Here is a 22,594-nt window from a genome sequence, read left to right as displayed (position 1 = left end):
AAGACACTTTTATTCTTCAAATATTTAACCAATTAAAGTAAATTTTTATACATTTAACATAATAGTTACTCGTTTTCCGCTCAGTGTATCAGCTACAATGTGAAGCAGAAGGACATATTACCATCTCAGGGCTGTGGATTTCGGGACTCAGCCACAGCCTGGCTCTCATACACACACGAACACACATTAGTCGAAGCTGTGCAAGTGCAAAACATAATGAAAATGATGTCAGTTTGATAAGATTTCGCCATAGGGCATGTGTGTGGGTTGGTGGGTGTTTGGTGAGGTTGTGCGATATTCGTGTATCGCTGCCATTGCCATTGTTGGTGCCGAAAGTGTGAGTGAGCTTTCTATGTGCGCCGCTCGCATGTTATGAGAAAAGTTTCGCCGCTTAAAGATGTTTCGATGGAAAACTTGGGCCCACACCACCACCATCACCGCACCGCACCGCATGCTCTCTCTTTCTCCAGCAGAAACCAACCAACGAAATGTGTTGTTTGCATGCACATTGCAAATGTATCATCACATTTGTTTTTCGGTTGAGTTTTAGCGGTGAACAAATCCCATTGAAAATAGTTTGTATGCCAGTTGGTAATAAGAAAATTGGACAATAAAACAATTTTTGTCATTCGTGTGAAACAGTTTATTAGAGTTGCGATTTTAGTTTCTGTAGGTAACTTTGGTTTATGGGTAATCAGATTTATATATATTGTAAGTTCAACCTTATGCTTAGTCAGCTTAAAAAGAGGATTAATATCGAATAGTCATTAGGGGAAGCTGTGCGGGCAGTAGAGTGCTTAATCAAAATGCTGGAATTCCAATGAAAACAGACAGCTGCTTAGTAAGTGCATTCAAGCTGAGCTGCATAAATTACTTGTCTGTTTTTGCTTATCCAACGGCCATTATCTATACCCGGCTATAGCAGTTTATTTTGGTAATATCTGTCTGGCTAACAACAACAACCCCAAAAACACAATGGTTAATAGGTTTAGTAGTAGAAGGAATCGACCTCACACCTCCCGATCCTTTGGCAAGTCCTGCAGCCAAACACTCAAAACACGTCCAATCAGTCGGACCCTTGGTTGTTGCTGTTGTTGCTGCTGTTGTTGCTGTTGTTGCTGTTGTACCATGTTGCATGTTGCTGCTGTGCAATTTCGCCATTGTTGCTCCTGTTAGGAGGACACATTGTCAGGCTGGCAGCAGCTCAGCTGACAACGCCTATCAAATTAAGCAAAACAAAATTGCATTAGGGCGCCAAAGTTGCAAGCAGTGCATAAAAGCACCACCCATGGGCGTGGGCGAGAACGGGCGTGGCATGTCAGAGCCACCAAAATTATTCATTGCACAGTGCGGTCCAGACAATTTATGCTAATCAACATCAATCGATTTGCATGCCGTGCCTGCCTGCCTGCCTGCCTGTTCTGTTCCTCTGTCCTGGCTTAACTCTAACCCCTTGGACGGTCGTCCTGTTTATTGGGCGGTTCCGATGGCTGCGGTTCAATGGCTGCCTCCGGCTGAACCAGCACAGTGGCTCCTCACACATATCGACATAGCCCAAAGTGGACAATCACTGCATGTGGCTGATTGCATATAGAGCGTGTAACAATGGGCGTGGTAGTGGGCGGGATGTGGGGCAAGCGACATCCATACACAGGATAGAATATGATGGTGCTTGCTGCTGCGGCGGATAGGGTTTAGTGGTTGATGTTGCCTGCGACAGCAATAATTTCATAATGTTTATAAAAAGGGAATAAACAGAATGCCAGACGGGGAGAGAGTGGGTGAAAGTGCCGGACAGATGCTGCTCAACGTTTTGGTGTAGAGAGAGAGAGTGGTGGGAGATGGCAAAGTCCGGTGGTTTGGTTCGATTGACTGCACTTGGTTAATCCTATTGTCTAGTTTTTGTTGCATTTTAGAGAGGAATATGTGGATATGTAAAAGTAATTGAGTTTGATACTCTAATGCCTTGTTTATAAGCTTTTCTATTTTCCTAATTTTTCATATATTATTTGAAAAATGAGAACTTCTGATACTTTTTGTGCTCTGTTTCATTTTTCTCCACCAAAATACAGAAACTTAAAACAGTTTAAACCTACACAGTTTATGGCTAGTTCAGTCCACCTATATACATACTTCCCTTCTCGTATTCATGTTTATAACCAAAGTGTTCGCTCATCTCGCTTATCAAGCGGCTGAATCATCATTCTGGCATGGCCTGTCCTGGCCTGTGACCGCGCCCATCCCGCCCATTTTAAATGGCATGTTGCGACACTTAACCCAACCCTCCCCCGCCCCCGCCCCCATCAGCATCAGTAATCAACCTTTTCCACCCACCCACAATCCAGCAACAAGAACCCACGCGATGTCCGGTCGTCCTTCCTTCCATCCATTTGGTCCATCCAACGCAGTTTATAGTCGCCGCTTAGGCACACATGTTGTCATCATTGCCATCGCCATGGCCATCATCATCATCAACATGGTCGTGGGATGTGGTGCAGTCAGGGTGGTGGTGCAGCCAGGCAGTGGGAGGGCCGTTTTGGTGGTCATAGTTTGACCCCCAGTTGAGCATGCTCATGAATTTCGGCTGTATGGCAAATGAAGTCGAGCCCCAGCTGGAACCACGAGAAGCGAGAAAAAAGCGACTGCAAATTTACTCAATGCTACCCCATGTGTGTGCGTATGTGTGGGCGGATGGTTTGGAAAATTTTGTAAATTTTGTTTGCCAAATTGTGTGTATGAGTGTGTGGGTGTGTGTGTGGGAGTGTGCGGGCAATTTTGTAATTGTTGGACATTTGTCATGGCTGCAAAAATTGGGCCACAATCAGAGCCGCCATGAAACGAAAGCGAGAGTTTGCAAAATCACAGAACTGATTTTCTATTTTGTTCTCATAGCTAGCTTTTTGGCAAAAAAAATAAAAAGTTGATTGCTTTCGTTTTTTTCCCCCCCCCTTTAAGAGGGAAATTTGTAGGGAAATATCTGAGTTGGGATCTTGTTTAAGATAATTTTCAGTTATTAGTCAACGCTAATTCCTTAGCACCATTTGGAGGGAGGGGGAGTGGTAGCCAGTGGCCCTGAAAAAAGGATACAAAAAGCAATGATATCTCTGGGTGGTGGCGGCGGCGATCCAAGGAGACGCAGTGCTGCAATTAGGTAAATCATGGTATGCTTTGTAATTTGCCACAGGCAAAACGCACTGAGCCACTGACAGGCAAATTGCGTTCATGGCTTCAGACGGACAGAGGACAGAGGAGGAGCGAGCTTCCTGCATGGACAGAAAGTTTCGGCAATGAACTTCCCCGGCTCTTCGGCTTAACACATCCGGATGGAGAACCTGGAGCTCAGGTGAGCTTGCCGTGCAGAGGGAAAAAAGTTGCCTTTTAGACCTAAAAAAAAAACCATATCATAGGCTTGGTTTAATGTTTAGACCTTTTGATGATGACATAAGCTAAACTTTTCTAATATTGGAAAATGATGTCAAGAAGAACAACAATGATGTAAAGATGTAATGGTAGTTTCTTTCAGTGTGGATATGCCAGACCTGCGATGGCTGGTGGTGTGCATGCATGAGCTTTTACAAAGCCTGTGCAGCGCATTGTCCTTGCTTAATTGTCTGCAAGGACAACGGGAGTGGCGCAGGCGAGAAGGAGCCAGAGCCAGAGCCAGAGCCAGAGCCAGAGCCAGAGCATCCGAAGAAGAAGTGGACTTGGGAGTTGGAGCCAGGTTGACAACAAGAAGTGCCATCCTGTGGCTTCCGCACACTCATCGTGTACAGCACACAGGAGTTGCATAATTCTCGCCTTCGTCTCGTCTCCTGGATCTTCTAGCTTAGCTTGGCTAGGATTGTGTCCCCACCTGCGAATAACTTGTGGGGGGGGCCCCCTTTTTGGAAGATACACATGTTCGCATGTCCTGACATCTACCGGGCATCCAGCTTCGAATATCCTGGCATCTACAGCCAGTTGCAGTTGCAGCAACTTCATTTGTGCTTCTCGGCCAACTTGGCAAAAACTTTCGAGTGTAAATAATTGTCGGGTGGCGGCACACTCGGGTGTTTTTCGCAAAAGAGCTGCTCGCTCTCTCGGCCAGAAAAGAAACTCAACCGCAAAAATTTGCTACTGCTGCCGCTGGCTCTGCCTCGCCTGCCCGACGAGGGCATTTATGGTTATTTATATGCTCTATGGGGACTTTCCGTGATCCTGGACCACCTCAGTCCTTTCTACGGAATCGGAGCCATTTGCTGCAGCTCCAATTAGTTGTCGTTGAGGATAAGTGTTATCCTTCAGAAAGAGTGGGCATTGTATGTTCTGGCGACATCCGCCAATTAATCAGGTCACTAAATGGAGGAGGGCTATGTCTATTACTTGAGGTATATCCTTTTTGTAGATGCTGATCTTAATATTTAACTAACTTTAGCTCTAACTTTTTCTGTACAAACAATTTAAAACACACTAATTCTGCTGATTTTACCCACCACCGATTCATGTGATTCTGATTTCTGATTGCTGTCGGCTAATCGAGATTGAGAAAGCCGGGGGGGAAATAGTTTGGCCATAGCCAAAAAGTTTCTCCCCTTTTCTTTTCCGTCCATCAATCATTTGGTTTCGTGGGGGAAGGGCAAGAAGGCTAGAAGGGAAAAAAGGCAGAGGCACCTGCTAGGATGAGGTGTATTAATTGCAAGTAAAATCACTTTGAACTTCATTAAAAAGCAACTTAATCAAGTCAAGTCAAGTTGCGTCGAAGTTTTTGCTGCCACCTGAGATGCGAAGCCGCCGACCCGTGCACCGGCATTCTGCTGAATTGCCTAAAAATTATTAATTAGCCACACCCCCCCCTTATAACCTCCCCTTTAACCTTTCTTTCGGCTAGGAGGTATAAAAGAAGGTACCAGCTATGAGCTAAGGAGAACCGGTGCTAGCTCTTAAATATTTTATATTTAATTGCGCGCGTAAGCAGCACATTTATTGCTACAACCCCTCATTCTCTTTCATTTTTTCCATCCCCCTTGGGGGGCACTTACCTGGAATATATACCCCCTCTTCGGCAACCTCCACCCACCACCCCGTTGAAAATTGGCAACATTAATAAAATTAGACCCGTCTTGCCAGTGCCCCCGCCGCTGTTGTTCGTTTTACTTTGCTATTTTCCATTTACCATTTTTCACTAGATTTGTGCCCCCCAAGCCCCGTCGCTCCTTTGTTTCCATAAATGCCCTTTAAAATCTTATTAGCCACGCGCTGATCAAAGACTAGCATAAAGTCTTTAAGTGGCTGTGCCTGAGGCACAGGGGCAAAGTCCAAAAACCCAAATCCGAAACCAGCCAGGTGACGCCAGCAAACGACACTTTGATGAGGGTTTTGTCCTTGGTTCTCTTGTCCATTGAATTCGGTTGACTGATATTCAAGTGGTTCTTCGAAAGGTTTTCGGTTGCTAACATATTCTGAAGGCGTTATAATGGCAAAACAATTATGCATCTTCGATGGGGGAAAAGGTGCTAGAAATCGTAAGGTTGTTGGTGATTTTTGAAGATTTTTGAATATGCAAAATGGGTTTGAGATGCCCTTAGAATATCTAACTTGGTTTTCTTTTTAGTTTATCTATGCTGCTGGTCCTTAAAAAAGTTTATTAAGCCAAAAACTTTTCTCTGTTTGTGGTTTTCAAAGAATTTTTATAGATTTATTTTCCAAAAAGGAAAAAAAAAGCCACAAAATTCAAGAGGTTTTCATTAACATTTCTTGCTTCTGAAACACTCGGGGGGAAGTTCATTGAACGCACAGCTGGGCCACTTCATTAGGCCTTCAGTCTCTCGGTTAGGCCTAATCCAATTTTAATTGGTCACAGTGTGAAAAGCTGACCATGCCCAGTATCAGCATCAGCATCCGTATCCGCATCCGCATCCTCAACCCACATACACATCCGCATCCAAATTGAAGTCCGCACAGGGACAGAGCTCTTCACACCTACGCAAAGACTCCATTTTTGGTGGACTTCATAGCCAGCCTCCATGCTGTCACAGCATGTCAATTTCAATTTGACATTTATTTCATTGTGCGTATAGCAGGAGGGGAATATATCAGGGGGTGATGGGTTGGGTTGTGTGTGTGTGTGTGTGCGTAATAAGCCGCATTCGTTTATTTTAAAACCGCTTCAATTGTTGCACAGTAGTCGATGCGATTGAATACCCATTCGAGCCAGTCCGTTCGTCTGTGGGTGCGGTCAGCAATTTGATGTTGCGTATGCTGGCCGCGTACCGCCCCCCAACCTGTGAACCACCAAAGCCGCCCACTGATGAACGATGAATTCATATCACTGAGAAGAAAAGTGTTATGATAATTTGTTAAATATTTTATAGTTTTGTTTAAGGAAAGGGAGCCGCAGTTTGTTCTTTTTGCAGGAAAGGGAAACTAAAACCGTTTTAATCGATTTATAAAAATGGATCTTAATCCTTAAATAACGTGATTTTAGTTTAAATTAAAATCATAATTCTTTTTGAAAATATTAAGAGAGTCTCTATATTTATGCATTCTTTTTTCTTTCTGTGCCCAATGGGCAACATTTTGTGGTTTTCATTGCTGTTTTCGTTGTGGCAGAAATCCTTTTCCGCTGGACACGGAAGTGAGTGGGACCTGCGGGCAGAGGTGTGTGAGCCAAAAGGGGGGTGGAGTGCCAAGGGATTGAGAGAGAAGGAGGAGAGGGGTGTTGCACGCACGACTACATTGTCAAAGTTTTGTGTGTCATTATTGTGGCTGTTGGCGGTTGCTCTGTGCCTTCGTTACCCGCTTTTTCTCGCATTTTCCCCCCGCACTTTCCTTGCCTTTCTGCCAGCTTGCTCTCCTTGATGGTATGTCCCTCACCACCATCATGTTTGTTGTTGCGTTGGTTATTAAAAACTTTTACCGCTCGCAAAAGACCCGCCCACAGAGACCAGACACCCCAACCATTCGGCCAGCCATATACCGACCGCTGCAGTTGCTCGTTTTCGTTTTCATTGGGAATGTTAATTACTCCAGCGGCGGTGACAACTGCCAAAGCCAGGATCTGTTTTGGTCCAGGACCTGCAACTGAAGCTGCTGTCCGGCACTCCCACTTTTCATTGGCACTGCGGGAAAATTAAGGTGTAAAGGGGAAATATTTTAGAAAAATTTTCAAGGGTTTCAAGTTTGCTTAACAGACTTTTAAGAAAGATTCTCCTGTTTTTCAGTGATTTCTTATATCAGAAGTTTCAACTTTTTTCTTCACTGTAACCTCCTTTACTTTCATTTTTTCACTCAGTCTTTTCTCCCCCTTTTCTCTCTGGCTTATAATCAAACTTATTTACTTTATGTGACTTTTATGAGAATTAAGCTGCATGCGGTTCTAGTGGTTGGTGTTTTCGTTTATTCCGATCATGACGATGCTAATGACGCCGTGGATGAGTTGTGGACCACAAGACCCAGAGTTGGTTACCACGGGTACGGGACAGCAGTCCATTAATTAGATATATGCTTCCCAAGTGTCCGCAGCAGGGAGTTTTCTTTATGTAGAAAATACCAAAAAAAAAAATAAGCTTACTTTGGACATAAAAACTAGACTCAAATTTCATGTATTTTCCTAGCTAAACCGTGTGACTATCTAAGTAGAATTTATTTAAATCGATATCATATAGCTTTAATGAAAAACTTTTATTATAAACGATGATAAATATGCCAATATGACGCCAAGTCTTGCCTTGTAACTTTCAAGGTATGGTCATAAATTTGTGTCTGACAAGAAAGAAAAAAACCATCACGTAGGCCAGCTGGGATGTTAAAGATCTTTGTCCTGAGGCGAATATTATTTGCAGGGGGGGAAAACCAGAAAACATTTTGATATGTTGTGTCGAGCTGTCAGGAAAATTAGCGTTTAGGGGGAATCAAAAGTGAAGCCACGTGTTGCCTTTGTCGCGACTTTGTGGTGCACAGAAAGAAATTTGTATTTTAAAGTTATGATTTGTTTTTTTAACTGAAGGTAAAAAGTATGACGGTCGATAACTTTCGATAACAGTCGATAACTTTCGGCAACCTTCGATAATTATCGATAACAACTGATAACTAGTAAACATGTATCGATACGTGCATTGCATATATCGTTTGGTATCGATACGATATTTCGGCAATCTCTAGCATTTAGTATTTTATTTACAAGAATGAAAAGTAAATCAGGATTTTTCACATTTTCTTCCAGTGTAAAACTCGCAGACACACACGCACACACATATGACCATCTAGCACGTGTGAGCATGTGTGTGTGTGTGTGCCAGTGTGTAATTATAACAAGTTTTCTAGGCAATTTTTCTGGTTTCCTTCTCGTTTTTCGCCCCAGAATTTCGCTAGTTCCCTTTTCTATTTTCTTTATTTTCCCTTCTTTTTTTTTTTTTGGGCGCTTGGTTCTTCCAGTGCTGGGTATCTGAAGAGAGAGAGCAAGAAATAAGTTTTTGATAAGAAAGTTATGATGAGTTTTCTTCACTCGCACAAACACACAGGCAGCGAGGAAAAGATGGTAGCACATGTACACACAGCTGTTGATTTTGGCCAAATTAGTGCAAACACGTCTTGTTTTGAGTTGTGGCCCATGTGGAACATGTGCAACTAATTTGCAGTTATCAAGAGTTCACTCTTCGATGGGGACCGAATGGATGAGCTTGTATAGCAGCTACTGGTCAGAGGAATGGATATATATATATATATATAGCTGTTCATGTTTTGGCATTGATTTTTGAGGGGCAGCACCCAGTAAAAACTACTCTCACCTCACGACTAATTTACATTTCCGGTGTGGTGATGGTGGTGGCCACAAGAACACGTTGGATGGATGGATGGATAGATGGTTGGGGAGACTCGAAATTCGAATCCCCGCCGGCCTGTCTGCCGACCGTCAAAAGTTTATTTATTTGACACCGAAAAAGTTGACACAGACACCAGGCCGGGGGCGTGACTTTGTGCCTGAATCGGATTTATATGCCTGGGCAAAATTGGATTACAATTGAGTTGTAATTATGCGACAACAAAACGGTACGTCGTTCAAGGGGATCCAGATCCGTATTCGCATCCGCATCCAGATCCCCTTTTAGACTATTCGCCGCATGGGCTGGGCATTGCTTTCTGTTTTCCATGTTGTCGGCAATTTGAGTCCAAGAGTCCTGGGCGACGACGTCTTTTGAAATTTCGCATTTTGCATTAATTAAAACTGATTTAATTAAAGCTTGTCGTGTTGCTTTTAAGTATTCCAAGAACCTGGATGAGAGTAACAGTGCTGGTACATTCACGACCAGCATCCACTACCACCACCCAATATATCCCTCCATCCCCCCGGCAAAATGATGATTGGAGCGAGAGACCAAAGTGTTTTCGACTTGTCTCCAGTCCGCCTTCCACGCCAAAGATGTTTGTCGGCTTGGGAAAGGTGAAAGTTTAATTAAATATGCATCGAGCGTACAGAAGTATGTGTATTTAAAGGCTTAGGATTCACATAGGCATTGGAAATTTTCTTCAGTTTGTAAGGGAAAAGTATCAAGGAAGTTGGAAATTTGAAATCTTAGTACTCATAGTAACCTTTGAGTTATCTAGCTTTTGTCATAAGGTTCGGTCATTCGAAAACCCCCACTCGTTGCAGTCCCTTTCGATCGAAATTCTAGGCAAGCTAAAAAATATTTTCAAAAATCTAATTAAATTAAAAATTTGAAAAAAAAAAATAAGAAAATTCTGACAAAATCCAAAGATCAAAACAAATTTTTGGGGTGCAATCAAAATGAATCCCTTTCGACCACGTCATGCGACCAATCGTAATTATCAGCAGCTGCGTGATCATTTGATATTGAATCGATTGCCCAATGAAGTGGATGCCCAGATGGAACAATCAATGGTCCGAGCTCTGGAAAGACGTTTACGTGTCACCCAAATGCCGGGAAACCGTTTACGCCTCGATCATCAGCCGGATGTGGAGCGTTTCATGGTTAATTTGCGAATAGTGTTGCGACGACAGAGATCACTTATTAATCAAGGTGCCGGTGATGGTGGTTATTTATGGAATATTAGAGATCGCCCAATATACACTGGCAAGATGGGTGAGGGTGATGGTCTTGGTTATGATGATTTTAATCCGGCGGAGGCAGCACCACCAGCATTACCACCAACAGGCTAGGATAAATCCATGGATCATCTCATTATCACATCGCATATCCTGCTCTCCTGTGTGCGTGTGGTGTTTCTTTACTTTTTTTTCTTTTTTTTTTTTTTTTTTTTTGTTCCGAGCGTTGTTATCACAGAGAAGAAACCATAGGGCCAAAGAAGAGAGCCATAATCAGTTTAAAAAGCCACCCAAAAAAACAAAAAAAAAAAACCAAACCCACCAAGCGATATATTCCACATCCATATCCACCTGAACCAGACACCAGACACCAGAAACAGTATCCTGTTCAGACGCATGTTGTGCTATTATTATACATCCCCGCTGGGTTCGGGGCTGTTTTTATGCCATCTTCGTCCCCACCCGAGGGCCTTTGGAATCGGAGGACACGAATCGAGGCGCACGCATATAATAATTTCCTGTTCAATGAGCAATTACGGTAATAAAGATACAACTTGGCTACTCTATATATATATATATATATATATATTCTATAGAGAGATGGGGAAATCCGGATGACAATGGTGGTCAGTGTGTGTAAGGAACAGGGAGTGTGGGTAGTAGATTGTGATGACAACGATGAGGATGACGGTGATGATGACTGGTAGTCGTTTGTACTGCGACGGATAAAGCCCAGGCTCAAGTCTGATTCCTGTCTGTCGCATTTTCCATGGGGTTAATGGTGGGGGCGTGACGAACATACCAACGTGGATCGGAAAGTTGATTGAACTGCACTAGTTTACTTTTACTCTACCTCCCCCTTGCTATTCCCTCATTATGTCCATTGATTTTCTTGCTTTTTTTTTAACGAATTTAATTCACCCACAGATTGAAGCAGAAAAGTCTACTAAGTTTTCCCAATTTATCAGCATGGTTTCGATCTCTTCTAAAAATCAAACCAATAAAAACTTAATAAACTGATAGCGAAACCACCTTCTTTGATAAGATATAAGCCAAACATTTTGCTAGCAATCACATCTCATAAATAAATTGTGGAAAAGAAAGAGCTGCCATAGAATCAATCAATCTTATATTCATGAGATTTGAATATTCCCAACTACTAGATGTCGTGTTATCTTAGCCAGAAGTTTGCCCTGATGTTAACCTAATCTGGCTGCCAGTTGGCAGAGATTTTTGGGGCCTCTCAGTTTCGAGATTTGCATAATGAAAACGCAGCCATAGGAACAATTGGCTTGCAATGGGTATTTGACTTTCATTATGACTAGCTAGGTCTGGCAGATGTAGGACTTCTCAATTACCAGGACTCGAGAATGTATCAATTTTGGGAGAAGCCCTCCTTCATGTGTTCCCTTTTTTTTTTCTTTTGGGATGCTCGGCCATTAGCAGGCAACGTAAAGCTGTCAGACAGTCGGAAGCCCTTTTTCTTTCGGGTTGGTCTTTGTTTTGTTCATCGAGAGAACATTTATTGCTTTATGCGTTTAATGAAGTGTTGCCTGGGTTCGGTCGGAGGAGGCGCAATGGAGGCCAAAGGAGGCACTCAAAATCCAAGACCCTTGGGACCCAGACCCAGACCCAGACATCAACCCTTCGCTTTCACTTTTGGGCGGGGGGCTCCAAGACACAGAAAGCAGGCAGCATATCAAACATTTCTGACAGTCTATGACGTCTGGCGGAGGAGTGACTGACTCACTCACGGCCTAACTGACTGACTGACTGATTGAGTGACTGATTGATGGACCGTCGACTGACTGACTGCCTTGGTTGGTAACCAAGACCGGTGTCAGTCACTCACCCACGATGCTCGCATGTAATGCATAAAGAATGAAGCTTAAATAAAAGTTGGGAGATGAGAAATAGGATTAACTTGTCACACAATTGAATTTAATTTTCATACACAACGACGAACGAGGGCGAAGTAGGAAAAAGCATCTGGAGAACCCGTCCAGACATTGTCCCATGCCCATCACTTTGGCATTGGGGAATAAGGTATATACTACATGGACTCGACTCGATTCGATTCGGCTAGAGTCGAAAAATGCTTTTGTGGTAATCCCCTGCTGAAGCCGATTCGGGGGTTTTGTAATGAAATTACACGAGCCTCAGATTTGTCAAAGCAATCAATAGATCCGACCCGGATGTTGCAACCTTCGACTGAATGTGGACGGACTGTCATGCCATTGCCATTGCCATAGCCATCCTTGATGATGAGCCTTTGCCATTGAATGGCGAAGGTAGGAAAATAGCTAACAGGAAAAGTTACATGCGAGCAGTATTAGAGAGGTATTGAAAAGGTTTTGATCTGCCAAATGAATGAACTTTTTAGGCCTTCATACAAAGGAAAAGAATCCAAATTTTAAACACCTGAAGTTGAAGTTTTATAACTTGCTTACAAAGGCTGTAAAGAAGAGGAGGAGGAGGAGGCCAGAGGCGGGAGGGGTACGTAACTGGCCCAATCCAACTCGAAAAAGTTTCCTTTGACATTTTCCACCCCCCCGTCACTCCACTCTCTCACTCGCTTTTCATTATGCACATCATCCATCAATTAATTGACTGCACTCCATCGCCTCATTGCGTATGCCGCTCACATGCCGCTTGTATCTTTGATTAGCGAAAACAAAAGGCAAAAGAGTGACGGCGGCGGGAGTTCATTAACTGTCACACAAATGTGGCAAATGGCAATGGCAGGAGGATGCAAGTGGGGGTGGGTTGGGGTTGTGGTGGCACCCCATTCTATCCATCCATATGCTAGCACTCACCACTAACGCTGCCTTTTTTTTTTGGTCCGTTCAACTTAATTAAATAGCAACAGATTCGAGGGTGCGGAATCCTTTGGTCCTAGCAGTTAGCCAACAATCACAACCTCGCTCTCACCTACACACAGAAAAAAAGGGTGCTAAAGGTAGAAGATAAATATAGTTAGAGCTTAAATTGAATGATATTCCATTGGAAAAGTTATTAAAAATCAGAATTTATAGTGGGAAAGCCTTAGTTTCCTATCACAAAAATTAAAATATTAAAGAGAATGGGATGAAGTTTCTGTGTTTTAAGTTTTTCAAAGATTTATTGGCTTATAAAAACTTGTTTAATCCGCAGTTTTTGCCAACTTTAATGAACGGTTTTTTTATTAATAGCAATAAAAGTTGGCATATGGAAAATTGCAGAACCTCCTCTTCGTGATTTAACCACACGCAAATGTGCACTCCACCTCTGGGAGTATCCTTTCGTCCTTTGATTTTATTTTTTCGCGGTGCAGACCCTCTCAATACCGCGCCGCGGTGCACATAAAAGTTTCTAATCCATTTGCCCGATACTTATGCACGCCTGCACTCGGGGGATTAATAAGTGTGGCTGTTTGTAGTTGCCACCCCAGGTCGCATTTTGCCTTTGCCATGGCGAGCGAGTGAGCTGCTCTTCCATATAGATGTACATATATCCATCTTACCCAGGATCCGGATGGTTTGTTTCAACCACCGCCATCGTTCGACTTTCCAGCCAAATCAATTTCAACTGTCAACTGTCAATCAGGCCGCAATTCAATCACGCAACGTCCTCGGAGAGAGTATTCTGCAACGAAGACAAAATTTAAGAAGATTCCCAAAGAAAGTACACACTAACACACTAACAGACACACACCCCACATTTGCTTGAATTATTCAAAGGGATCGAAAATCGAATGGCCAAAGCTAACAAACCACACATGGCCTCTCTGTGTATATGTGTTATTAATGTTTTGACTCCCAAAGAAAGGAAAGGAAACGAGGAACGGGTGGGGGCATCATCGAGTCATGACCAAGAGTCACAAACATTTGTTCAAGAGATTTTTATGAATTACATCGAAATGGGTGGTGTTGCGGGGTGGGGTATACTGTGTGGGTGGTGAAGGGTACACAGATTTTTATTGGTATTATTGCCATTTACAACTCGGCACCCGTTACATTCCGTTTCGACCTTGCATATGCATTACTTACCCGGTGGGTAATACTGCTGGCCAAAACAACCCAAGCTGCTGCTGCTGCTGGAATCCCTGCTAAAATTTCGCAGTCAAGACACATGTCACGTATTTTTCTCGTAATTATGGCAAACGTGAGAAATTTCGTTAAGATTTTCTTAACACATTTTCTCGGGCAAACATATATATATAGTCGCTTATATATATATATTAAAATGTGTGTGCTTTTTTCTAGGGCTTTGGCATAATTTTAGGCATTTTCTCAGAGGGCTTTTTTGCCCCAGTCGTGCGGTACAGTCTTAACATGCTATAAAGTTAAGGCCCCATGAGAGATCTTTGTTTAATATTAACAAAAAAAAAAAACCAACCCACTAGCTTTTTAGTAAGACCCCATCAAAGGTATAAATGGCTATGAAGACAAGTTTTTAAATTTTAATTTGATAAATATTAATCCTATTTCGTGGCTGGAAGACTTAGCAACTGCTTCATTAATATGCTTATCAATTCCTGAACTTTGGCCACGAAATCCTTGATGAGCTGCCTCCTTGTCGACGATGTGGTTGCCGTCGTATTCAGGGATTGACTCGGCAAACTCCAGGCCACTGTTAGCATCACTACTTTGGGTAGAAGGGGTAAAAAGGTTGAAGTTTCTTCGGTTAGCTGGTAAAATTATAAAATAACTTACGGCCAAGCAGGGCAATGAACAATAATTTTTGGTCTGACATTGTTGAATACAGCGTACTGAGCTCTTTTCAGGGTTCGCAGCCAACATAAATAGTCCGATATTTGGTCCTACGTGAATTTTAGAGGCTCAACAGCTCACGTAGCTGAAGATTAATTTTGATTTTGGTTTTGCTTTATGTAAGACTTGAGCTTTTCATGGGCTTAGGCTAAGAGCAGGGGTTAGTTTTAAAGTTTCAAGCTTTTTCACGCTAAAACTAAAAGTCAGAAATGATCTTTGGTTTTAAACTTGCTAACTATAAATTCCTTTTAATACAAATTGATTTCTTGTTTGGGGGAGAGTTAAGTGAATAATTTTTGTTAAAAATAGAATTAGTTTGCAAAGAAAACAAAATATTTGTGACTATTTAATAACCATTGTGTAAATAGACTAAAAAGGGGTATAAAATTAGATTGACATTCCATTTAGTTGGGAATTCTTTCTAAATAATTAGATGTAAATCAGTTCTAAGCAAACTTACTAAGTCCCTAAACCAATAATTCTAGTTTTCACTTAACAAATTAATTTGCAGTATTCTTAGAATTGTCTGTGGAATATCTACAATCCATAAATGAGCAATATAACTACCCAACCCAGTTCCTTGAGGTTCAGTGAACTTCCAAAAGGAACTTAAAAAAATTATTATAATATTTTTTTTAAATGCTCAAAAGTTTATTTTTCCAATTGAAATTTGACAAATTATACTAAATTGAGTAGGCATTGTAAGAAAAGTTTTTTGGGCTTGGCAAGAGGTTGCTTCTTCAGCACGTTTAAAGTTTTACTTTGGCTTAGCCGGTGAGTCCAGCTAGAGGTGATTGTACCAATCCCAAAGGTGATTGCTGGCCACCGAGTGCACCAGTCACTGACGGCAGTGCACCTCCAGCCAATCCACCAGTTAATCCACCGGCAGCTGATGTCAATAGGGGAGCAACTGCTCCAGTTGCTCCACCCAAGTCAGGGAGGCCAGGACGAGCTTCGATGGTGCCCAGGTAGCAGGCTAAAACGAAAATTAGAAGAAGGTATAAATATAAGAGAAAGAATATCCTTCTGATCAAAGGAGGACTACACACCGCACACAATGAGGGCCACGACAACGATCGATTTGTTGAACATTTTTGTACGGTTTGGTTGTATCGACTAACTTGACCCAACTGAATCGGCACTGATTTATATAGTAGCCGACCGTTGAATTTTCGTGAGCCCAGCTCACGTATTTGTTATCATTATCTAGAGCGTGCTCTACGATATAGCTAGGGGTCGGTCGGAAAAGTACGTCATTTCAGAAGTCTTAGACAGTTTACAGGTCTTAAAATTGCACAGCAAAAAGTAAATTGTTTGAAATTTCAAAAGCTTTAAGAAACATATTAAAGAAAGAGAAATTATAAATAAATAAATAGTTCGTTTTTGGTGGCTGTCCCTGACTTACTTTTTCTTTTTGTGTAATTAACTAAAAATTATTGCACTTACAGTTAATCATGAACTTGTCAGGAACCCATTTGTGACCCCCCCCTTGCAGGGTGCTCATCATTTTTACTTTTTATTTACATTCTATTTTAGCGAATTGTTTTTCATAATAATTCGATATTCGCTTCTCGGCACGTTCCAGCTAAATAATTACCAATTTACGCTGTCGAAGGGAGAGGGGAGGGGGCGTGGAATGACATGTAAATACATAATTAAAATTCCACATTCTTGTTTTTCTGTTGGCTTGTAACAGCAACCATTAAATAATTTCCCCAGCACTCGATGCTTGTTATCAGAGCTAATCGGATGTCTGTTTTTATAGGGTTCGATTTATTCATCGTTTTTATTGAATCACATTTTACATATCTCCCAATTAATTGAAATAAGTTAAACTATTTTTGGTTGCAAATAAATGAATTATCATTGCTGATACTCTTTTATCCGATAATCGGTTCGTTAAGAGGAGGATGTAATTAAATGTTTAAGTAAAGTGAGCTTAATTTGTGATTTCAGGATTGGTTTAACTTCTTATTTTTGTCTATCTTAACTTATAAACTTAAGTCTTGTATTTTCCCAAAAACTACTTTTCGAAGTCCCAAAGAAACCAATAATTTTGGTGCAAATGCAAAATTTCATTAATGAACACATTTCAAGTCGCATGGCCTCGAAAAGTTTTCTGTTTTTTGTTTTGTGTGTTTGAGCAACTGTTCTTGAAGTTGTCCAAGATTACGTGACCGGTTGTTAATCGAATGCAAGTGCAATGCATCCGGTTGGTATGCTCGTCGTAGTACATATTTTAAAAGAGTTCAACAAGTGTAAGCCACTTCCGGAATCGGAATTCACATTCACAATCACAATTCAGAATCCGAAGACATCTTCGATGATGGGTAAAGAGGGGCAAAAAAAGTGGAGAATGAAGCCGAGGAATGAAAGTGAGAGTGAGTGGCAACAGCTGGCTGGTGGCTCATCGAGATTGGAATCGGCTGAAGACGCGATAAGTTAATCGGCAATCGCACGTACAGAGCACACGTTTCCGGACGTGGTGCCAGTGCACATCGATATAAAACTGGACCATCTGAGCACTCAGAAAATCAGTTCAATTAGCCAAATTTATAGAGCAGTACGCCCAGTTCCAGCAGTCCCAGCCAGTTGCAGCTACACCATCATCATCATCATCATCATCCTCATCGACCAAAGGCTTCCTCCATTCAGGGCTAATTAAGGAAACGGAAAGGAGAGCAGAGCAGCACGTCGACAATGCTGCCGTCACGTAAACATTTAATTGCCTTCGTTGTGGTGACAACATTAGGTAATTAGTGCTGGCTCACATGACCTTAGCTTGGATGCTAATTTCTCGCTCGTTTCAGTATGCTTAACAGTGGGCCAGGAGTCGTCGTTTCTGGCCACGATCACCAGTTCAAACAATCAACTACAGTCAGCTAATGGAACTAGCTTGAATGAAACAATTACGATTAATATTAGCGAAATAATTGCAGCTGCCGAGGCGGCATCAAATGCCACAGAATCCTCGTCTAGTACTACGGCAGGCACTACAGAAGTCACATCAACTTCAACGGAAACTTCTATATCATCCACAACCACAGCTACATCAGCAGCATCTACATCAACTACACCTACATCAACTACAGCTACATCTACAACAGCGCCAGCCAGTTCAACGACCACACAAGCAACTGTTACCTCATCCACAGACACAACCACAAGCACACAATCAACAACAACGACTGTGGCAGACACAACCACAACAACAAGTACTCCTACTACAACGCAATCTTCCACAACGCTATTACAAACAACAACTACACAAGCTCCAACAACGACAACACAAGCTTCTACAACAACACAGCAGCCTGCCACCACAACTATCGCTGCTACCACCACTCCCCAAGTCTCAACAACAACCACTCAGACTTCAACAATAACCACACCATCTACAACTACACCATTGTCCACCACAAGCAGTACACAAACATCCACAACAAGCACACCCCAATCTACAACAACTGCTACTGAAAGTTCAACAACAACAGCTACTGAAACTTCAACAACAACAGCACAATCAACAACTCAAACTTCAACCACACTATCTACTTCAACAACACCACAATCCACTTCCACAACACCACAATCTACTTCCACAACACGACAGTCTACTTCCACAACACCACAATCTACTTCAACAACAACACAATCTACTTCCACAACAGCTGCATCTACACAAACTTCAACAACAGAAACTCAATCCACATCCACAACATCAGAAACTTCTACAACAACACTACAATCTACAACTCAAACTTCAACAACACCACTATCTACTTCCACAACATCACAAATTTCAACAACAACACCACAATCTACATCTACAACCACTCAAACTTTAACAACAACTCCTCAGCCCACAACAACAACCACTATAGCAGCAACAACCAGCACTGAAACTTCAACAAAACTTGCAGATAGCACCACCATTAGTTCCACAACACTTGCCGATAGCACTAGTAGTTCAACAAAAACCACGAGCACAACACCAATTGCTTACACCGTTTACACCGTAGAACCCTATCCAAACATTTATGGTCGATCGAATGAGATTGTTAAGCCCCAGAGGAAATTGCGAAAGGGTCGCAAGGGACGTAGAGGCAGGAGGCCACGTCGTCGCACCACCTTGGCACCACTGACATCTAGCACCACCACCACCACAACAACAACGACAACAGAAAGGAGCACGCTAAGTGGGTTCGAGGATTTCAGCGAGGACTATGAAGATCTTGTACTAAATTCGAATACTGTACTGGAACCATTTCCCCAGTTGCCTCTCGATCTTGGAAATATCAACAATAACAGGATCCCCAACTAAAAAATCGTTTTCATAATCCCCTCCAGGAGACTGAGACCAATAACTGGAGTCCCACGCTTGTTTCGCATCCCATAAGTTTAGTTTATTAATTCATATTTAATACAAATATATATTATAGAATGCAATTTTCATGTCGCATTTTCAAATGCAGAAATATTTGTGTGCAGATAACAGAGAACTGGCAAAAGTTGTGGCCAGCAGCTGTCTTATCGGAAAGCGTGTTGACACCTAAGTTGAAAACAAAGTGCCAGAAAATCATATCAACTATTTGATAGTAAGAGCAAAGCGCATTTGTAAAAATACTTGATTATTTGTATAACACTAGTGAAGTTTAGGTCTTCAATTTTTCGAAATCTTTCAGTAAATGAAGATCACCGATTCTCTGATTGTCTAATTAAAGTTGTAACTGTTAGAGTTACAGTTCGATTATCAATTTCTTTGTATGCCAAAGAGATCGAAAAAGCGTTTATACACCAGGCATTCATGTTGGAGCATTCATTATTTTCTCTCAGCCTATGTGCACCCTCAATGTTTTTGCCTAGACTTTCCATTTTATGCAACATATTTTGCTGTAGAAAATCTCCATTCAACCGAAGGAGATAATTATTTTTGTGCTGCAAAAAGGCTCTGACAACTCAAGAGCAATACATTCCAATCTGGTGAGCCTCATTAACGTGTGGCAAGTTTGTGGAAGCAAAATGGGGGTAGGCGAAAATGGTAACAGAAACTCTGGAATACTCTCAAACTGAAAGGAAAACAGGGGAGAGAAACGAGAAACGAGAAACTCATAAAACACAAACGGACAAACAGGCAAATAAACAGTTGGTGTGCAATTAATTTGGCAAACTGTTTGCCCAACACAAACTCACACATACACACAACGCACACATACACACACACATATGTATTGCAGAGTCAAAGGCGGCTCCCCTACTCGGGTTTTTGGTTTCCATGTGCATGAGGCTCACTAAACAAATACAATTTAACTTCCACTTTCAACACATCAGCAAAAACAAGCCGGGCAACACCAGGCACCACCACCCACCAGATAATGGTCGAGTCAATTAGCAGCGCCTGCTTTTCGAGTCGCAAGCCAGCGCATTAAAATCTTGGCGAACATTGCCAAAGTCCCCCAGAAGTCTTTACTAAATAACTTCCAGACTAATCAAAGTGACAGCTGACCAGGGGCCAGACGATTGCCATACACTGGGCGAGAAAAGTGTGTACCTACAACTTCTGTCTTAAAAAGTAAATCTTTCTTGGAATCATCGATCATTTTGAAAAGTTGGTCAATGGAAGTTTTGTTTGTAAACAAAAGTTAAACATATGATTTGTATAATGAAATCTTAAGCTACGATGGAAATAATCCATTAAGCTCTTATAATTCCCAACTGGTTCAGACTGGTTTCTATTAGTAAAGTGTGGAACTTGGAAGACCCACTTAAATTTGGAACTTCCTTTTTATGTGGTTGTAAAAAATCTCTTCTTAGTGATAACTTTAATCTTAAGAAAGAACAATTTCTCACAGTGTTGGCCGAGCATTGAACCCAGTCGAAGCCCAGTATCGCAGAAGGCCCAAATATGCCGCGAGCTTGATAGATTGCTCAACCAATATGCACGTGCTTATCATGGCAGGGGCAAAGGCAGGCAGCACGTGCTTCCAGATGCAGTGGCTCGGATTTTCGGGTTATAAGTAGCCAGACCATCTGTTTATGACCAAACAGCAACCGAAGTTTGGACTCCCAACAACCGAAAGCCAAGAGACAATGCTGAGATTTGGACAACAACTAATGCTGCTGGCAATGGCCTGTTTGGGTGAGTTTTAACAAGGCAACAAAAATGGTACAATAGCTCATAACTCTGTCATATTTTTCGGGATAAAAAAAAAAAAATTAAAAACAAAAACAACAAAAAATTCGGAAAACCACAGCTATGCAGACGGCTCACGGATGGTTTCTGCCCAAGCTGGCGGCGAAACTAGAAGCTAAGGAGGATTGGTTCGAGGCCAAAAAGCAAAAGGAGCTGCTTAAGAAGCTGGATTTCCTCAATTTGTTCACCGAAAAGGAGGAGGCCAAGCTTGAGAAGAAAGAGGACGAATGGGAGAAGTTCAAGCAGTGGTGGGACGAGAAGAAGGAGAAGGAGTTGTCCTTCTTTGAGACCAAAAAGGAAAAGGAGCTGGCCTTTTTCGAGGGCAAGCTGTCCAAGTTAACGGGCAAAAAGAGCAAGTCCAAGAAGACTACGCTGAAGCCTTGCAGCTATAGCTATCAGGACGAAGTCACCGCTAAGTATTATTCGGAAGAGGTAACCGAGGCGGCGGAGTACGAGGAATCCGAAGAAGTCACTGAAAAACCCTGTCGCAAATGCTACGAACCTAAAAGCTACGCCCGGCCATCCTATTCAGTGCCCACAATTTACGATGTGAGGGACGATTCGGCGGAGGGCGTACGCTACTTTACCTGAAAGGACCCAACTAATTGGCTCGGATGGATGGATGGACGGATATTTATTTATTGCATTTTCTCTGGCCATCATCATCGTGTGTCCCTTTTTCTCTCGCTTTCTTTCTCTTTTTTTTTGTACATAATTACATTTTTAATAAATATAATTAAAATTCACATAGCTGAACGCCCTCGTCGTAGCTTGGTTTCAGGTTCGGTTTTTGATATTGGGTTTTGGGTTTGTTGCTGCCGCCTGTCTTCAGCCCGACTCGCATATCATTTGCATATAAATTGAATTCCCCGCTTCAGTTCAGTTCGGTTTGGTTTGGTTTCTTGGCTAGGATTCGTGTAGACAGCCAATATTTTATACATTTTATGTTCGCACTTGGGTGTGAGGTGTGATGTGTGATATGTATGTGTGTGTGTGTATGTTTCTATATATCTATGTGTGGTTTTGATCCATTATACCGCATACCAAAAACAGGCACTAGCTTTCTATATCCACATCCGTATTTGCGTCCTGTCAGCGACACTTCATCCAAACTGTCAGCTGGTGGCTCAGTGACACATTGCGCCCATTATTTGCATAGAAGGGGGGGGCAGATATGGGTTTGGGATCATCGAGTGCGAGTGTCTTTGGAGCGGAGCAGCCGCACACAAAGTGGTTTAGCCTGTCACTGCAGGTGAGATTGCAGAACGAACTGAGGGAAACTTAAGGCTGCGGACAGCGGTGGATCAGCTTGGGGTACCACTAGATATACTTTTTGGTTCCTACTACAAATTCGAGCTGTCGTGTTTTTACTAGCAGCTACTTTGTCGTTCTAATTGAACCTTGTCATGTTTGATTAAGTCCAATCTGCAATCTACTTATACGCATCAGGCATTTCCATTAATTTCAACTCAATTCCATTTCAAAGAATTTCGTTTAATAGGTTTTAATTTTAGTTTATTCATATATAGATATGTATATATATGTTAAACCAGAGATTGAAATTGTAAACATTACCATTTATGTAAACATTTGTGCGAGTTAACACGT

At 42.0% G+C, this 22,594-nt stretch overlaps 5 protein-coding genes and 1 long non-coding RNA gene across 7 annotated transcripts in view; 4 read left to right on the top strand and 2 right to left on the bottom strand.

Annotated features, from left to right (window-relative positions):
• Positions 1-22,594, top strand: part of LOC108103544 — a 51,022-nt gene that overhangs the window by 26,898 nt on the left and 1,530 nt on the right. The window lies entirely within an intron of this gene.
• On the top strand, positions 9,596-10,608 carry LOC108103539. Its single transcript, XM_017209068.2, has one exon. It carries the CDS (start codon positions 9,764-9,766, stop codon positions 10,154-10,156), a length of 393 nt encoding a protein of 130 aa, XP_017064557.1. The 5' UTR covers positions 9,596-9,763; the 3' UTR covers positions 10,157-10,608.
• On the bottom strand, positions 14,464-14,781 carry LOC108103543. 2 transcript variants are annotated; one of them, XM_017209071.2, is made up of 2 exons: positions 14,737-14,776; positions 14,464-14,665 (listed from the first exon to the last, which is right to left on the bottom strand). In XM_017209071.2, exons 1-2 carry the CDS (start codon positions 14,774-14,776, stop codon positions 14,505-14,507), a joined length of 201 nt encoding a protein of 66 aa, XP_017064560.1. In that variant the 3' UTR covers positions 14,464-14,504. The 2 variants fall into 2 exon arrangements, 1 of the variants encoding a protein (XP_017064560.1); XR_001772225.1 differs by having other exon boundaries at positions 14,590-14,668; positions 14,737-14,781.
• On the bottom strand, positions 15,423-15,942 carry LOC108103541. Its single transcript, XM_017209070.2, has 2 exons — positions 15,843-15,942; positions 15,423-15,769 (listed from the first exon to the last, which is right to left on the bottom strand). Exons 1-2 carry the CDS (start codon positions 15,883-15,885, stop codon positions 15,561-15,563), a joined length of 252 nt encoding a protein of 83 aa, XP_017064559.1. The 5' UTR covers positions 15,886-15,942; the 3' UTR covers positions 15,423-15,560.
• On the top strand, positions 17,376-19,242 carry LOC108103534 (cell wall protein DAN4). The gene is made up of 2 exons (XM_017209062.1): positions 17,376-17,545; positions 17,604-19,242. Exons 1-2 carry the CDS (start codon positions 17,494-17,496, stop codon positions 19,115-19,117), a joined length of 1,566 nt encoding a protein of 521 aa, XP_017064551.1. The 5' UTR covers positions 17,376-17,493; the 3' UTR covers positions 19,118-19,242.
• On the top strand, positions 20,821-21,748 carry LOC108103536. Its single transcript, XM_017209065.2, has 2 exons — positions 20,821-20,932; positions 21,048-21,748. The coding sequence occupies exons 1-2, from the start codon at positions 20,830-20,832 to the stop codon at positions 21,575-21,577; spliced, it is 633 nt and encodes a 210-aa protein (XP_017064554.1). The 5' UTR covers positions 20,821-20,829; the 3' UTR covers positions 21,578-21,748.

Source organism: Drosophila eugracilis, unplaced genomic scaffold (genome assembly GCF_018153835.1).
Source record: "Drosophila eugracilis isolate 14026-0451.02 unplaced genomic scaffold, ASM1815383v1 contig_2147, whole genome shotgun sequence".
Lineage (NCBI taxonomy): Eukaryota > Metazoa > Arthropoda > Insecta > Diptera > Drosophilidae > Drosophila > Drosophila eugracilis.
This window is presented reverse-complemented; position numbering and strand designations above follow the sequence as displayed.

What these genes read in the sequence shown, in the direction of transcription:
- LOC108103543 (XM_017209071.2), bottom strand. Translation starts at nt 14,776, where the DNA reads ATGTCAGACCAAAAATTATTGTTCATTGCCCTGCTTGGCC. An exon ending in GTTCATTGCCCTGCTTGGCC is followed by an intron (nt 14,666 to 14,736) that starts GTAAGTTATTTT and finishes TACCCAAAGTAG; the next exon opens with TGATGCTAACAGTGGCCTGG.
- LOC108103541 (XM_017209070.2), bottom strand. Translation starts at nt 15,885, where the DNA reads ATGTTCAACAAATCGATCGTTGTCGTGGCCCTCATTGTGTGCG. An exon ending in CGTGGCCCTCATTGTGTGCG is followed by an intron (nt 15,770 to 15,842) that starts GTGTGTAGTCCT and finishes TTTTCGTTTTAG; the next exon opens with CCTGCTACCTGGGCACCATC.
- LOC108103536 (XM_017209065.2), top strand. Translation starts at nt 20,830, where the DNA reads ATGACCAAACAGCAACCGAAGTTTGGACTCCCAACAACCGAAAGCCAA. An exon ending in GCTGGCAATGGCCTGTTTGG is followed by an intron (nt 20,933 to 21,047) that starts GTGAGTTTTAAC and finishes GGAAAACCACAG; the next exon opens with CTATGCAGACGGCTCACGGA.
- LOC108103534 (XM_017209062.1), top strand. Translation starts at nt 17,494, where the DNA reads ATGCTGCCGTCACGTAAACATTTAATTGCCTTCGTTGTGGTGACAACA. An exon ending in CGTTGTGGTGACAACATTAG is followed by an intron (nt 17,546 to 17,603) that starts GTAATTAGTGCT and finishes CGCTCGTTTCAG; the next exon opens with TATGCTTAACAGTGGGCCAG.
- LOC108103539 (XM_017209068.2), top strand. Translation starts at nt 9,764, where the DNA reads ATGAATCCCTTTCGACCACGTCATGCGACCAATCGTAATTATCAGCAG.